Genomic DNA, 18,225 nt, shown 5'->3' with positions numbered 1-18,225 from the left:
GGTCAACATTTAAAAAAAAAAATTGCCAAAAAATTACGCTGCTTTATTTAGTAATATATGCTTTAACTTTGGCGTTTAAAACATTATTCAAATCACCAGCTTAATGCAGGTCCTGATTATTGGATTTTTTTGAAACAAAGGAATAAATTTGTGATTTGAGGATCAATACGCAAATTAATCAGGATGTTTGTGCATTTTCTTGAAAACGTTGTTGATGAATTTCAATTCTCACAGTTTTTAGAGACAAGTGTGAATATTGGGTAACAGTGAATAGGTCACTCTAAAGGTACTGGTACTTTTCGTTGGTATTTTATATTTTTGTACAATTTCCAAGACTTGAATATTTGTTTTGGCTACTCGAGTAAATTGTTTCTGTTAGAAACAAAAAGATACATTCAAGCGCCAAAATGTATGTTTGTTATGCTGTCATACCAACAAAAGTACCAGGATGTGTGACTTTTAAGGTCATAAAAGTACCAGGATGTGTGACCTTTAGGGGTCATGAAAGTGGCCTATTGATTAACTCCCATAGCATTGAGGAAGACCAATATTGTACAGAGAAAATTTTAGTAGACATGGTAATACAGAAAATGTGGTTAAGTTCAATCACAAGTTCAAGACAGTGAGATGACGGAATAATAAATCTTAGAAAAAAATGGCTGCTTTGTTCTTGTTGATAGCCAGAAAGTCACACAATTTGTTTACACCTCTCAAATAATATTTCATTTTCTCTCATCATTGATTAAACTGATATATATAACCATGATATTTAAAACAGCGAATGTGATGACGATGAAAAAGAATGAAACACTATCTGAGAAGATACAGAACTTGAATGACATTTGATTATAAAATACTCATGTTAAAATAATACATGGAACATCTGGATGAATGTATACACTATGGGTACAACTCATCATAAAGTGATTTCCTATAATTTAGTATTGTACTGATAACTGAAGACTTCAATTGTCAAAATTTGAACTGTATTCATAAATCTGAGTGAACCTTGATGTACCTTTAAAGTGCCTGTGAAAGGCCCACCCACACATTTTTCTGTTTGAATTTGTGTTCCACTGAAATAGACAGTTAGTGATTTTTTGGTTGAAAATAATTACTTGCATCCATAGACCCTCTAAAAGAGGGTCTATGTTGCATCCAAGTAAATTTGAGATATTTCTCGTGTTTTAGCCACGCCCACCTGTTCTGAAACAGTCAGTTGTTTCCAGCTTTTCAACTCCAGTCAAAGTAAAAGTGCGCCACCAAACGCCAAAATATGAGATTAATCCATACTCTTGCGCTATACTTTTATAATACTGTGTCATTTAACGATACTATTAACGATATATATTTATTGGTTGGCGTTGTATTGTTGTTGGACTCGGCAATGTGTATAGTAATAGTGTGAGAATTTACGCGATTCCAATTGATCCAAAGCCGTAAAATCAATGAGATAAAGAGGGGATGGACATTCTCCTTATACCGGTACTATCATACAGCCGATTCTTATGCCGAACATCTACCCTCATTTATAAAAGAACAGCTTGGGTTTAAAGACAATTGCCAACAAATTAAACCTGCCACAGTACTAACACATTTTACAGAACTAGATTTCGGACAAGTCCAAGTTCACCCCGTCTGCTTTTCAAAGAGAGAGGAACGTCGGGTAAGTTTTTTTAAATGTTTAGGAATCTAAATAATGTTTTGTGGAGACCATATAGTTTGTGTTATGTAAGAGGTAGCAATGATGTGACGAGACGCAAAAACCGAAGCATCAGTCAAACAGGTAATTACACAGCACTCATGCGTGGGTAATTGGTTTTAATTTTGCTGTCTAAAAGTTTCTGAATTGTTTGGTGAGTGGTGTTAACTTCACACTTCTGTGATTTTTTTGTGTAATTTGATCTGCGTAATAAGTAGGCTGTCAATATTTTGCGATAAAGTAATTTTTAATGTGATGGTTGCACTCTTGAGAAGATTACGGCGACCGTCGTTTGTGTCTAAGATCTATTATAGTAACCAATTAAATCAGTTAACTCACCGAAGTCCTAATTGAGTGCCGATTCAAATTAGTATTCAAATGTGGTATGAAGACATCCAAGTCAAACGGATCAATGTTGTTTTCTAAAGTCTCAGTCAACTTCTGAATTCTTCTAGCGTGTTCGGTACTCTCCTAAAAAAAAACAGAATTGAAGCAGTGATGTACTATGGTTCGGTGTCAAAAGATATCATATATACAACATATGAGGCCAACTAATATTTATGTTGTAGGTTACTGTGTTCATTAGATAAAAATGTGCCTGTCACAGAGAGAGGTCCACCTGCAGTACCTATATATATATATATAGCAATCAAAGCAATCTGATTTGCGGTTTTCAACAAGAAGTCGAAAATATCACTTTTTACCAAAAAATGAGAACTAAAGATATCATCACAAAATTAACAAATCTAAGTGAGGTCTACCCAATGTACATATACACAAAGTATCAAAGCAATCAGGCTTGTAGTTTTCAAGAAGAAGTCGAAAAAGTAAAACGTTGACATGGACGACAAACGCCGATGGACAATACGAAGTAAGTCAGGGGCCACAACAATTCACCAATACAGACACATACAACTTTTTCTTGAAGGCTGACCACCAGGGAAATGTTTGAAAAATAGAAAAAGAAGGAGAAGTTAATGGAGAAAAAACAAGCAACAGCTGAATGCATAAAAGAAAAAAATCATAGACCAGTATGAAACAAAGAAAATGTGACTATCATCTTGCATACGCTGTCAGGTGTGTTAGTCAGTACTGTAGAATACTTTATTTTCATATGACATCATGTACTGTCTTTATACCATGCCTGACAGATAATGACACATACTATAAAAATAACTGAATACTACAAACAAAAAACATGTTGTTAAATTGTTTTCACTGCTGAGAGTATTGGCGACATATTAAAAATTAATTAGCCTTTCAAACAAGAAGGTTGGCAACAAATATTTGTTTGTTATTTGAGAAAATAAATTTGATTTGATTTATACCACAAGTTCAATTTAAATCTGATTTTTTGATATATCAGAAATTGGCTAATAATAATTAGATAATCAATATGCATGTTTTTCAACATTAAACTAATCATTTCACGACTACCCCAGAGCATCTATAAACCAAATTTCAATGAAATGTGATGATTATACATATTATGCGAATTAGGCAATTAGTATGCTTGAATTTCACTACAAAACTTATCAGAATTATATATGCATCGTCCTAGACATCTACGTACCTGTTCAGTGTCCTTCCTACCAGACATTAAAGATGACATATATTTCACATCAAAATACAACTGCAAAGCCCTGGATTGTGTCAGTGGTAATGGTTTGTCATCTTTCGATGTATTGTCCAAGATGCGTTCGTACGCAGATAACATGTCGTCACTTATGCTTGTAATCATCTCTTGAATGACAGATCTGTAAATTAAAAGACGTTAAGACGAGTCAAATTATTCAAACTTTAGATACTGGGATTTTCTTGTATTCTGTTGGTCGGAGCTACGTCACAGAACGTTCCATGTTGCTAAAACACACACCACTGTACCATGTATTTCTATGGGCTGTACGGGAGCTGCTATGTAGCATGAAAGGTGATGAAAACGGCTAAAGTTGAGAAAGCGGTGAAAACGGGTAAAATTGAGAAAGCGGTGAAAACGGCTAAAGGCGAGAAACCTGTGAAAATGGCTGAAGATGAGAAAGAGGTGAAAACGGGTAAAATTGAGAAAGAGGTGAAAACGGGTAAAATTGAGAAAGAGGTGAAAACGGGTAAAATTGAGAAAGAGGTGAAAACGGGTAAAATTGAGAAAGAGGTGAAAACGGGTAAAATTGAGAAAGCAGTGAAAACGGCTAAAGTTGAGAAAGCGATGAAAACGGCTAAAGTTGAGAAAACAGAAAAAACTGAACTACATGTATGAGACAATCCCGAACAAAAAAATTTATATATGTTGCGCACACGTAGGGGTAATCCTGTTACACTGTTCATGAGAGTCAATACAATTAGCCCCAAATACAGTTTTCTGAAAGTTTTGATTTTTGTTTTCACCAATAATGGTTGCCCGCAAGAATAGTACCGGTAACAGAAACAAAATACTTATAATCTGTAGAGAGCTGGTATCCTTGGGGGCGGACATTCGGGCATTTTCACCGCCTGGCAACCATTGCATTGAAAACAAAGGCCAAAAATTTGCAGAAAACGGTTTTCGGGATGGTTGTTGAGACTTCCCTGAACAGTGTAACAAGATTAGCCCTGCGTGTGTAACATATATAAATTCGGTTGTTCGGGATTACTTCAAAGTTGAGTTTGTGTTTTTTTTTTCCGAATATTCACCGACTCAACCTGCGTTCCACAGCAGCGCGCACAGAGCTAATAGAAATGCATGTACAGTGGTGTGCGTCTTAGCAACATGGAACGTCTTGTGACGTAGCTCCGCCCCCGAGGATAGTCAGTGATCCACTAGTAATATTCAATACTGACGCATGTTGGCGTTGATTTGGTTTAGGCTTGGGATGGTTTAAATTGAATGGATTGGATTGGTTGCAATGTATTGGGTCAAGAATTGGGTTTGAATGGGGCAAGAATTGAAATATTTTGGACTGGATTAGGATAAAATGTAACGCTTGATTATGTGTTGAACTGGAGCTGGTAGTTTGGGTGTATTTGGATCAATAGTTGCATTGGATTGGAATTGGGGCCAAGTGTTGAGTTGGATTGGGGTCAGAGGTGGGAATTAATGCGCGGTAAATATGTCGCGTTTGAATGGGATCAGGAGTTGGGTTGGATTGTAATCAAAGGTTGGGTTCGGATCAAAAGCTCGGCTGGGTCAAAGGCAGGGTTAGATGCGGTTTGAGTTTATGTTCAAAAATGTAAAACTCCCTTTTTAAGGATTATGAGACGTTAAAGTCTGTTTATTTTTTCACGTTGATCAACAATTACAAATGAATACTTACTTAGGGAGAGCATGCCCTCCAACTCTGTTGAATTCTTCACAAAGGCTATATAAAACAGACTGAACATACCATGATGCCTGAAATTAAATACAACTTATATGTCAGATGAACTGACTTGTCAGGACACATAAAGCCTGCATACTGTAAAACCATTTATTTTCACTGGCATTTAATTTCACTATTTTGATGTTTTGAGCAATGTCACTGGGTTTCAAGTTCACAAACTTGGGAAACATCGAGTTCCAATGTTATTCTAAATGTTCACATAAATTTAAATTAGCAAATTTATAAAAAAAACAGTGAATAATTAATTTACAATATGCATTAGTAATCATCTCGCAATTCATAATAAGTGAGATCTTCACCACATATCACATCAGCTGTATACCCTTATCTTATGAACCCTTGAAATCTAATTCCAGATATTTAAAGAACATGGTGTTCTGATTGTCATCACAAATTTTGGAAAAAATTATGTGGATTTGTTTTATGAAAAGTCAAAAGGTTAAAAAATAAAAGGTTACTGATCACTGTACAACAATTCATGTTTTGTTGAGCGTCACTACACATACATTGTGATAACAGTGTTGCTTTAAAGATAAATTTAAGTTTGACGGAAAGAATTGTTTTGTTAGTGATGAAGGAACAGATTTATCAGCATTTTCCATTGTTACACAGTGTTAAACAATAAGCGCTTAAGGTCTGTTCTATACAAAAAACAATGTAGGCTTGTTTCCAAGATATGAGCAATATATCATATAAAAATGAAGGGGTTTATACTCGTCATTGTTTACAATCTACATATGAATACAACTGCAGCAGTTTACAATCTACATATGAATACAACTGCAGCAGTTTACAATCTACATATGAATACAACTGCAACAGTTTATAATATGCATATAAATACAACTGCAGCAGTTTACACTCTACATATGAATACAACTGCAGCAGTTTACACTCTACATATGAATACAACTGCAGCAGTTTACACTCTACATACGAATACAACTGCAGCAGTTTACACTCTACATACGAATACAACTGCAGCAGTTTACACTCTACATATGAATACAACTGCAGCAGTTTACACTCTACATATGAATACAACTGCAGCAGTTTACACTCTACATATGAATGCAACTGCAGCAGTTTACACTCTACATATGAATACAACTGCAGCAGTTTACACTCTACATATGAATACAACTGCAGCAGTTTATAATATGCATATAAATACAACTGCATCAGTTTACACTCTGCATATGAATACAACTGCAGCAGTTTACACTCTGCATATGAATACAACTGCAGCAGTTTACACTCTACATTTGAATACAACTGCAGCAGTTTATAATATGCATATAAATACAACTGCATCAGTTTACAATCTGCATATGAATACAACTGCAGCAGTTTACACTCTGCATATGAATACAACTGCAGCAGTTTACACTCTGCATATGAACACAACTGCAGCAGTTTATAATATGCATATAAATACAACTGCAGCAGTTTACACTCTACATATGAATACAACTGCAGCAGTTTACACTCTGCATATGAATACAACTGCAGCAGTTTACACTCTACATATGAATACAGCTGCAGCAGTTTACACTCTACATATGAATACAACTGCAACAGTTTACAATCTACATATGAATACAACTGCAGCAGTTTACAATCTACATATGGATACAACTGCAGCAGTTTACACTCTACATATGAATACAACTCCAGCAGTTTACAATCTACATATGAATACAACTGCAGCAGTTTACACTCTGCATATGAATACAACTGCAGCAGTTTACACTCTGCATATGAATACAACTGCAGCAGTTTACAATCTACATATGAATACAACTGCAGCAGTTTACAATCTACATATGAATACAACTGCAGCAGTTTACACTCTACATATGAATACAACTGCAGCAGTTTACACTCTGCATATGAATACAACTGCAGCAGTTTACAATCTGCATATAAATACAACTGCAGCAGTTTACAATCTACATATGAATACAACTGCAGCAGTTTACACTCTACATATGAATACAACTGCAGCAGTTTACACTCTGCATATGAATACAACTGCAGCAGTTTACAATCTACATATGAATACAACTGCAGCAGTTTACATTCTGCATATGAATACAACTGTAGCTGTTTACAATCTGCATATGAATACAACTGCAGCAGTTTACACTCTGCATATGAATACAACTGCAGCAGTTTACACTCTGCATATGAATACAACTGCAGCAGTTTACAATCTACATATGAATACAACTGCAGCAGTTTACAATCTACATATGAATACAACTGCAGCAGTTTACACTCTGCATATGAATACAACTGCAGCAGTTTACACTCTACATATGAATACAACTGCAGCAGTTTACACTGCATATGAATACAACTGCAGCAGTTTACACTCTGCATATGAATACAACTGCAGCAGTTTACACTCTACATATGAATACAACTGCAGCAGTTTACACTGCATATGAATACAACTGCAGCAGTTTACACTCTGCATATGAATACAACTGCAGCAGTTTACATTCTGCATATGAATACAACTGTAGCTGTTTACAATCTGCATATGAATACAACTGCAGCAGTTTACACTCTGCATATGAATACAACTGCAGCAGTTTACACTCTGCATATGAATACAACTGCAGCAGTTTACAATCTACATATGAATACAACTGCAGCAGTTTACAATCTACATATGAATACAACTGCAGCAGTTTACACTCTGCATATGAATACAACTGCAGCAGTTTACACTCTACATATGAATACAACTGCAGCAGTTTACACTGCATATGAATACAACTGCAGCAGTTTACACTCTGCATATGAATACAACTGCAGCAGTTTACACTCTACATATGAATACAACTGCAGCAGTTTACACTGCATATGAATACAACTGCAGCAGTTTACACTCTGCATATGAATACAACTGCAGCAGTTTACAATCTACATATGAATACAACTGCAGCAGTTTACACTCTACATACGAATACAACTGCAGCAGTTTACACTCTACATACGAATACAACTGCAGCAGTTTACACTCTGCATATGAATACAACTGCAGCAGTTTACACTCTGCATATGAATACAACTGCAGCAGTTTACAATCTGCATATAAATACAACTGCAGCAGTTTACACTCTACATATGAATACAACTGCAGCAGTTTACACTCTACATATAAATACAACTGCAGCAGTTTACACTCTGCATATGAATACAACTGCAGCAGTTTACAATCTACATACGAATACAACTGCAGCAGTTTATAATATGCATATAAATGCAACTGCAGCAGTTTACACTCTGCATATGAATACAACTGCAGCAGTTTACAATCTACATATGAATACAACTGCAGCAGTTTACACTCTACATATGAATACAACTGCAGCAGTTTACACTCTACATACGAATACAACTGCAGCAGTTTACACTCTGCATATGAATACAACTGCAGCAGTTTACACTCTACATATGAATACAACTGCAGCAGTTTACACTCTGCATATGAATACAACTGTAGCAGTTTACAATCTGCATATAAATACAACTGCAGCAGTTTACACTACATATGAATACAACTGCAGCAGTTTACACTCTACATATGAATACAACTGCAGCAGTTTACACTCTGCATATGAATACAACTGCAGCAGTTTACAATCTACATATGAATACAACTGCAGCAGTTTACATTCTGCATATGAATACAACTGTAGCTGTTTACAATCTGCATATAAATACAACTGCAGCAGTTTATAATATGCATATAAATACAACTGCAGCAGTTTACACTCTGCATATGAATACAACTGCAGCAGTTTACAATCTACATATAAATACAACTGCAGCAGTTTGTAATCTGCATATAAATACAACTGTAGCAGTTTGTAATCTGCATATAAATACAACTGCAGCAGTTTGTAATCTGCATATAAATACAACTGCAGCAGTTTACAATCTACATATAAATACAAATGCAGCAGTTTACAATCTGCATATAAATACAACTGCAGCAGTTTACAATCTGCATATAAATACAACTGCAGCAGTTTACACTCTGCATATGAATACAACTGCAGCAGTTGAATATAAAATGTATGACCAATACAATGGATCACATACCCAAAGAGTGTATAATCATGTTTATCTCACCTGCACAGGAAGTCTGATAGTAGATGTGACTTTATTGCCATCTTCAGTTTCTTCCTCGATGGATATCTGCTCCCAATTCTACCAAAAAAAAAATCATCAGCTTTTATGTCTCAACTTTAAAATCTGTAAACTTTCAGAATATATGTAGGTTTATCAGTGAATCGCTTCTCTGAACTAGACTATTGCAGCATCTCGCCAACAAATATTGTTTTTGATAATTTTCTGTCTTTTCAAATATTTTATAATTCACAACATTATAACTATAAAAAAATATACCCGGTAATTAGTATTGAAGTTTTTCAGTCAAACTTTGAACTGAAAAGCATATACATTTATAGTTATGGTACACCTTTCCCTCATCGATATCTGATATTGATACATAATTTGGAGCTTTTGTTACAGAACATCTTTGTGGAAGGTGACAAAAGTTGACATTGGTGGTGATGAGGCTCAAACCGTGCATTTCTAGGTATATTACTACACTTACTGTAGCCATTTGTAAAGCTGTATTCCCAGTGATATCCGTTAAAGACGACTGGAAATTTCCCACTAATTCAACACGCTTACAAGTCATCCATACACTGAACAAAAGAAACAATTATATAATGAATGTATATCATTGATTGCACAGGTCAACAACCACATAAAATTGTGAAGGTGTATGTTGCCCAGGCGAATGATGGAGGGTGTTCAAGACCAAGCCTGTCTAAGTTGTTCATTTTACAAAGGTAGTCTATATTAAGCAAGTCTGTAGAAAAAGACTTTTACACACAATTTTGTTTTATAGGTTTTACTGTATATAATACCAAATACAAGGTGGAATAAGAAAACAATATGTACCTGTATGCTTTATGGCAATTAGCATTCAATAACTCCTTTATTTTGTCCCATTCTGTTGGTTCTGGATTCTGTGAATAATAAGGAGATAGTTCGACTCAGATCTAAGGTGTACTGATAGAAGTATCTTGAACATAATATCTCAGACAGCAAAATAAACATATAATGAGTCTTCCAAAGTGATTTTATTACACAGTGACCATTACTGACTATTTGCATTCAAGTCTCGTTTTTATTGATGGAACGTATCGGTGGAAAATCGTTGCAGGGGATGCAAAAACAAAGCTTTGAACATAAATTAATCAACAATCGCCGCATTACGATAAAAACAAATTGTAGCGAATGACGAATATGAGATAGGGATGTGTAATCATAATACACCACAAAGTATGTTCTCAGGCAGTACGGGATTGCATTGACCCTGTACAGCCTGAGTGCATACTTTGCAGTATTCTCCTGATACCTTTATTATTATTCATCTTTAAACGAGTGCTACTGTAAAATCTGTATTAGAAACCGCGGCTTCTATTAAAATGGTACAATGCAATAGAGGGGATGAGGCTTCTATTAGAGCATCTACACATATGAGAAATGATGAATTTTTGGTTCTCAATTATTCAAAAAGAATGGGTGCGACTCCTATTAGGGATGCGGCTTCTAATACAGATTTTACGGTAATACGCATTGCTGATAAAGCTTTTTACAAATCAGCAATATCTATTGTTTTCGACGTTAGAGGTATAATAATAGCATTTGTTGAACTAACCAGTCTGTACTTGTCATAAAACAGATTTGACCTTCTAATTACAAATCTGGATTGATAATTCATAGACGAACTGTGACGGTATAAACTAATACTACTTACTCCCTTTGACTTTCCGTGACTTCGCAGAGATCCAAATCGTCTTGAATAACCCCTGGAAGTATCAAACAAGAGACTTTTTATTACATATCTTCACTAAAAATTAGATACATGATTTAGAATAGGAACATGCTGTGTATTTTTTATCCCATGAATCATGTATTGAATGTTTGCATGTATTTTGTTAACCAGTGATGTTTGAGATTGTTTTTGATTGTAAAACTAATGTAGTGAAAAAATACAGGCCGAATACAAGCGTTTATTTTTTTGTGCACAAAGAAAGTTTGCCCCGCTAACGTTGAGTAAATGATTTCCTGTGCTATTTTGACCTTACGTATTAGTGGAAATAATTCTGACAAAAGAAATAAGTCCACGACCCCCTTCATTTTAAGCTTTTGTGCCCAGAAGTCAACTTTTCTCACCAAATAAAACTCCACATAATTTCTTCAAATTTTTGCAAAATGTGGATCAAGATATGCCAATGAAAAATTATTTGCATTTGATCAAAAATGATCAAAAAAATTAAAAAAAATACTCATGAAGGAGGCAAAATGTTGCATCAAATTGTTGGCGAAAAAATTATGGAATTAATACCTAGACTGTTCAGCTTTGACTTCTTTTGCCTGTAATCCCAGCATACATTGCTGGAGGTTAGGGGTCAGATCACACAAGGCAGCACACAATCTTCCTAGCAACAAAGCTCTATTAAGTAATATTTGTTTCTTATTTGCATCACCATCATCTTGGGATTCTGTCAAAAGTTTCTCAGCTTCAGCTAGTTGTTGATTGATGTACTCAAGTAATCTAGATCAAAATGTAACAAAACACAATTATAATCTTGTTTTTAAGATTCCATCAAGAAAAGAAAATGATTTCACCAAGTGCGTGAAATGTACAGTGTAAGGGAGAGGGAGGGTTTCTGATTGCTGGTTTCAATATTATTTCAATATATTTTTCCAACAATGCAATAATATATCCACAATTTGGGCAAATTTTGTGGGACAAATGCTAGTCAACATGTGGCATGAAAATGGTTTATATTATATACTCAAAATAACATACCACGTTACTGCACTATTTAAATAACTGATGTTGTACAGTTATTGAATATTGAGAGTTGACATCTGGGTGTGGATATCCTCATTGTCTATACATGCATTTATATCTTTTTTTTAGCAAAATTTTCATTCATATCTTATAAAAGTACACACAAGTCAAACAAAATATTACTTTGTTGAGATATTATAGAGATTGATCAAATGTCCGAGTTTGACGAAACTTCATATAAAAATTGTTATTGTAACCACACAAAAAAAGAAATTGTCAGGATGAAATCATATTTTCATTTGTATTTTAAAAAAACAAATGGAAAGTGTGTCTGCGGTGATATACATTGTCATGAATCTTCACCAATCAGCTCCCATAAAAGGATTTAACCCTTCAGTGCTTGCAATTGTATCTATCAAAAATAAAAAAAAAAATTCTTTTACCTGTCAACACATTTGTAACAAGCAGTCTGGAGAAATATTAATAAATTATCTCTATCAGCAAACTTGTCAAACGGTGCAACTTGTGAGACATCCTTGTTTTGATTCGATTCTACCAAAGCGTAATAAGCCAAGTCGTCTAAAAGAGATTTTAGCTTCTTTTCCATTGTATTACACAAACTAAAAAAAAATAAAAATAAAATGTTTTTGTATTATTTAGAATAGTGTTCTTATACTGGTGTCATTTGACATGGAGCAAATGACACTAGGAAAAATTTACAAAGAAAAGAACACATACCAATGTTCACATTATAATAATATTTATAGCATTGTCTAAACTATATATACCATACTATAATTGCAAATGAAAATATTATTTTAACTATATACCATAAAAGAAAATACAGTGTACAATGAATATGGAAATAGAATGTTATGGCCAAATATGAAAATAGTATGTCAATTAGATAACTAGGAATGGAATGACTATGCCCAATTATGGAAATAGTATGTTAATCAGTTATCTAGAAACGGAATGACTATGTCCAAAAACGGGAATAGTATGTTAATTAGATAACCAGAAATGGAATGACTATGCCCAAATATGAGAATAGTATGTTAATTAGATAACTAGAAATGGAATGACTATGCCCAGATATGGAAATAATATACTAGAAATGGAATGACTATGCCCAAATATGGAAATAATATGTTAATTGGATAACAAGAAATGGAATGACCACACCCAAATATGGAAATAGTATGTTAATCAGATAACTAGAAAAAGAATGACTAAGCCAAATATGGAAATTACTGGTAGGTAACTGAAAATGAAATGATACAAAAAAACAAACAATACTTTACCTCTGTGTTCTTGGAGTGAAAGCTCTAGATTTCATGTAAAGTCCCCCACCATCTGAAGGTGATCTGTTAACAAGAGGTGTACTCCATACTGAGGCTGGTGGTGTGTCACTAACACTCTCTGTCCATATATAACGAGCCACATTACACTCTGAATTCAAGAATGCGATATCATCCAATGCTTGGCCAATCAGCTTCTGGGTTGAGTCAGTAGTATTGTCTAACATATTCTGAATTATTGTCTGTTAAGAGAAGTTATAATATACTATTATACATATAAAATAATTATCAAATTCTATGTTTTGTCGATAATTCTCTTAAAGATTACAGGATGAAAATTCATGCAAATGTTACCATATAAGGTCATTTCTAAGACAATTCATGCAAATATTACCAAATAAGGTCATTTCTAAGACAATTCAGGCAAATGTTAACATATAAGGTCGTTTCTAAGACAATTCATGCAAATGTTACCATATAAGGTCATTTTTAAGACAATTCATGCAAATATTACCATATAAGGTCATTTCTAAGACAATTCATGCAAATGTTAACATATAAGGTAATTTCTAAGACAATTCATGCAAATATTACCATATAAGGTAATTTCTAAGACAATTCATGCAAATGTTACCATATAAGGTCATTTCTAAGATATTTCATGCAAATGTTACCATATAGAGTAAATTTCTAAGACAATTGCTGCAACTTTTACCATATAAGGTCATTTCTAGGACAATTCATGCAAATGTTACCATATAAGGTCATTTCTAGGACAATTCATGCAAATATGTTACCATATAAGATAACGTTTATGTTGTCTGTCATACATACATTGTCGGTGAGAATTTGTCGTACTTCTCACCTGAGCTCTTGTTAGGAAGAGCGGTCTAATAAACTCATCCCATGGCGATAGGTTACGGTTTAAAACACAATCACAAATTGTCTTCCATTTCACTTCAAAATTTTCCTGTTAAAAAAAAACACATACAAAAATGTTAATTTAAAGCAGAAGGATTCACTTTTTAAAAGTGAATAGAGTGAGTTTTTAGCAATATCATACAGTTAGGCCACTTTTACAATCTTTGCACAGTCCCAATTAATATGTAAAGATCTGTGTCTACCTGTTTACAAGTAGTTTGATCAAATGACACTTTACATAAAAGCCAAAATGATGGAAGATGATTTGAAGGTTTGTAAACGTCACCAGGAGCGTATTTCATGCAATGGCTAAAACAATTAGTGAAGACACTAAAAATTATCCATATTTTTAGTTCTAATGATTTCAATTCGATTTGGTCATGCAACAGGCAACAATTAGATTGTCAATGAATTATCTGATTTATTTCTATAACTGTAATCTTTCAGTAACTGAGAAATATTTCATGCATTACGTCGTATCAAATGGCCCCATTAGGTGACACCAGGCAAGGACATCGGAGAAGAGGCAGATTATATGGAATGAGAAAATGTGTGAAATGTCTATCCATTTGTTTTAACAAAAGCTTGTCCTAACAATCCTTGGAGAGTGACTGTGATCACTGCAGTTATATTTTTTACATGCATAAATTCTAACTTCCTGTACCATACAAAAAATTATATAACCAATTATTGTTCACCAAAACAATTTGCATAACATGATTATATCAAACCTCTGCTTTCGATTCAGATAATTTGACATCTTTGTCATGAAACTGTAGCAAAAAAAAAAGATGCGGAACTGTGTGCATTAGATATAGTTAGTGTACTGTGTGTTTTGGGCAAAAAAATTCATCAAATTCACTGTCCACATCATTGGTTTCCAAATGGAGGTACATGGTACTGAATTATTCATGTTTCAGGGCATCTAAAGATTGTTGACATTTGTATATCAATTCAGTTTACCTGGCCAAGTAGTTCCCATAATGCATCTCTGACTCCAGTTAGTCCTTTGATGGTAGTGAGATAGGTGAACAGTTTTCCAACCCCAGAATTGATGTCTTGGATACAAGTATCTACCCATTCCTGACAACTCTTCTGCAAATACTCTGCTGATATGGGACTGGCTAGCGTATTCAGAACCGGATGGAATTCTGAAAACAACAACTTGACATGTGTTTATTGAGTTCTTATAAAATGTTCATTTGATCCAAATCAGAAGATTCATCTCAAACTGACTGCAAGAAAAATCGCAGACAAATTTGAAAAAAAGAATCTTTGAAATCCTAGTCATATTTTTTTGTTACATAAAAATTGCTAAAAATTAAAAAATAATAGATAATCATTTCTTCCCCAAATATTATGAATAGACCTTAAATGAAAATGAGATTTGTTTTTTTGTTATTTCAATGTTCTATTGTCATCCATTATCGTGTCTACTCAATGGTTATATACCGGTAGATCAAAAGAACAGCAGTTGCGATCCATAGGAATAATGAAACACTAATTGAGAAGCAAGGTTAATTACTGTAAATCCTAAGATTTACGCTTCTTGGGGACTAATTTTGTAAAATTTACTGTGTCTTAATATATCCATAAAAGTTCACTGCAAACAAATTTGTCAATTTTTTCACTCATGAATATTTACAAGAGAAAGAAAGCAACCTTACCAGTAATGGATGATGGCAAATATTTGGCAAAACTACTGGATGACATTTCTTTAGAGAGAACTTTTTTGTGACCTAAAAATGAATGCAGGAGACATATTTATAAGTGATAACTCATATAACGTGAATGTATTAATTATACATATTTTCGCTGATTAGTAAAATCTGCTGAAAGTTTCCATAAACATGTAAAATTACAGTAGAACTCGTTGTTTTACTGCCAAATCTGTGAAAACCCAGTGAATATGCCAAAAATCAAAATAGTGGAATTGAATACCAGTGAAAAATATTTTTTTTACAGTAACACCTTCCACAGCTAGCCCATATTTTCACAAGTAGTATTGGCCTGTTTTAAATTTGCATTGTCACCTATTAAAATTCTTTTTTTTTTACTGAATATTGAGCATAGTGTTTAAAAGTCTGCACAGTCAGCAACTTGTTCTTTAATTTTACCGTATTACAAATTTGATAGCTATAGTGAGATGTTTATCAGGATCACTATATTAATGTATGATTTTCTGTTGCGTCAACGATGCACCAGTGAATTACTACAAATCTGTGCGTCACAGCAAATCATATCGGTTTAAAGGGTACACTGATTTTCAATACTTTTAATTACTATTACTACAGAGGCTATGAAATAAAAATAAAAATATAAAAAATAAATAAATAAAATTACCATAATTGCTCTATTAGTAGTGCATGCACTGACGCAAAAAAGTCATATTTTAAATGATCACCTAAACATTAAATACAGTTTTTTGTTTCTATGTGTTTCCCATGGAGCAACATGGTAGGTGAAAATGAAGCTGTTGTCTGTTGTTACCTTTATTACTATTATCAGTCACTTCTTCAACAATTTTTAACAGCAGGTTACAATGAGCTACAGATAAAAAAAATATAACAATGACTTAAGAAATTAAAGTAACATTATTCTGCAACACATTGCCAGTAGAAGTGGCTGTCTGACGGACATTCATCTTTGTTGAGCACAATAATTGTTACCACATTTTTAGGCATTTTTTATTATTTTATTATATTTTTTAATTGTTTAAGTCTTGATTTAAAAAATTTAAAAATTGATTTAGCATAATTCTGTGATGGCGATTAGAATTGATGTGCTGTTATTTTATAGTAAATTCTAAATTATTTTTTCAAATAAATTTTTTTGATTATTCAATATTTTTATAATAACTGAAAATACACTAGCATAGTGCATTGCAGTGACAAGACATGTTTTTATGGAGTTCAGATTTGATTACCATTTTCTAGCACCCTCTTTTACCTTTTACCTTTGCATGCAAAGGCAAATTGTTATTCAATCAGCATTTCCTGTGACACATGGAAGAATCTGTGCCAGTCTCTACACTCTTATTGGGTGATTGTCTGAAAATTATTATTATAATTATTAATAACATTTTTATTTCTTACCAGCTGTATCATCTGGGCTGTTATAAAACACAGCATATATATGTTGTACAGTTGTACATATTAGCTGTATCACACCGCATACTTGAGATTTGATACCAATTCCTTAAAAAAAAAAATAGTAATAGTTGTGTACATGTGTGTAGTATATAAATGAAGAAATGTGTCAATGGTCTAATGTCCCCTGTTTGGTTGGTATATAGGCCACTAATGGGTGGTATATTGCCCAGTTTGTTTGGTATAAAGACCACTGACGGCTGGTATAGTGTCCCAAGCTTACTATATAGTTCAATCAAAACATACTGATGGATGGAATAGTATGCTATTTGTCAAATGTCAAAATATTGAGGATTCTTACCAGGTTGATATGGATGGAAGAACTGCTGAACAGCACTCTGTGAAAAGTAAAGAACAAATAATTAGAGATGGGTTTACATTTAACCCATGAAGCGCAAATATCAACATTTCTCACACATAATTTTTTTTCAGACTTTTTCAAAAATGCTTAAGCATAATCTTTCCTAAAATGTTATAGCCTTCAGAAGATTAAAATCATAGGAAAGAGAAGAATTTCAGCAGATATTTTTTCTTGCCAAAGTTTAGTGCAAATCTTTTCACATTTTGTGAAGTTGTTACTAAATTCTATCATTATTTTAGACCATACAGACAAGTACAGATATTGCTTTTATTTTTTGATCAAAAGGTTTGTCAATTGTTTTTTACATTTCATGTGGAGAGAAGCAGACTTTATAGAACAAGTCATCGAAAATTACACAATCCTCGTTAATTTTTTGAAAGTTCTCTTTGTGCTCGCCATATTAAAGCAGAGGGGTTGTCGCGAGCGTGTCCTTGAAACTTGAGTCCCAAGTGGCATATACAACAGATTGTTAATTTACATCAAATTCGAACACATGTTGCGTGATGATCCCTCCGGTTTAAGACATAGCAAATTAAAACATAG

At 33.7% G+C, this 18,225-nt stretch overlaps 1 protein-coding gene across 3 annotated transcripts in view; it reads right to left on the bottom strand.

Moving 5' to 3' along the window:
* Positions 1–18,225, bottom strand: part of LOC100378454 (conserved oligomeric Golgi complex subunit 1-like) — a 77,408-nt gene that overhangs the window by 52,369 nt on the left and 6,814 nt on the right. For 2 of the 3 annotated variants that reach the window (XR_014931399.1, XM_085507010.1), the window contains exons 10-26: positions 17,623–17,659; positions 17,268–17,369; positions 16,663–16,719; positions 15,840–15,911; positions 15,136–15,323; positions 14,904–14,945; positions 14,117–14,221; positions 13,255–13,493; positions 12,394–12,570; positions 11,498–11,707; positions 10,907–10,958; positions 10,045–10,112; positions 9,692–9,785; positions 9,205–9,282; positions 4,990–5,066; positions 3,276–3,459; positions 2,042–2,173 (exon numbers count right to left, since the gene is read on the bottom strand). Coding sequence is in view for 2 of the 3 variants with exons in the window: in XM_085507010.1 (XP_085363136.1) it covers positions 2,042–2,173; positions 3,276–3,459; positions 4,990–5,066; positions 9,205–9,282; positions 9,692–9,785; positions 10,045–10,112; positions 10,907–10,958; positions 11,498–11,707; positions 12,394–12,570; positions 13,255–13,493; positions 14,117–14,221; positions 14,904–14,945; positions 15,136–15,323; positions 15,840–15,911; positions 16,663–16,719; positions 17,268–17,369; positions 17,623–17,659 (1,914 nt within the window). In the remaining variant the exon portion in view is untranslated. The remainder of the gene's footprint in view (positions 1–2,041; positions 2,174–3,275; positions 3,460–4,989; positions 5,067–9,204; positions 9,283–9,691; positions 9,786–10,044; positions 10,113–10,906; positions 10,959–11,497; positions 11,708–12,393; positions 12,571–13,254; positions 13,494–14,116; positions 14,222–14,903; positions 14,946–15,135; positions 15,324–15,839; positions 15,912–16,662; positions 16,720–17,267; positions 17,370–17,622; positions 17,660–18,225) is intronic. The other variant, XM_085507011.1, reaches the window with a different exon arrangement.

This window comes from Saccoglossus kowalevskii, chromosome 13 (assembly GCF_978046115.1).
Source record: "Saccoglossus kowalevskii chromosome 13, keSacKowa6.1, whole genome shotgun sequence".
NCBI classification, from domain to species: domain Eukaryota; kingdom Metazoa; phylum Hemichordata; class Enteropneusta; family Harrimaniidae; genus Saccoglossus; species Saccoglossus kowalevskii.
Note: the sequence above shows the minus strand (reverse complement) of the source record. Positions and strands in the feature narration are given on the sequence as shown.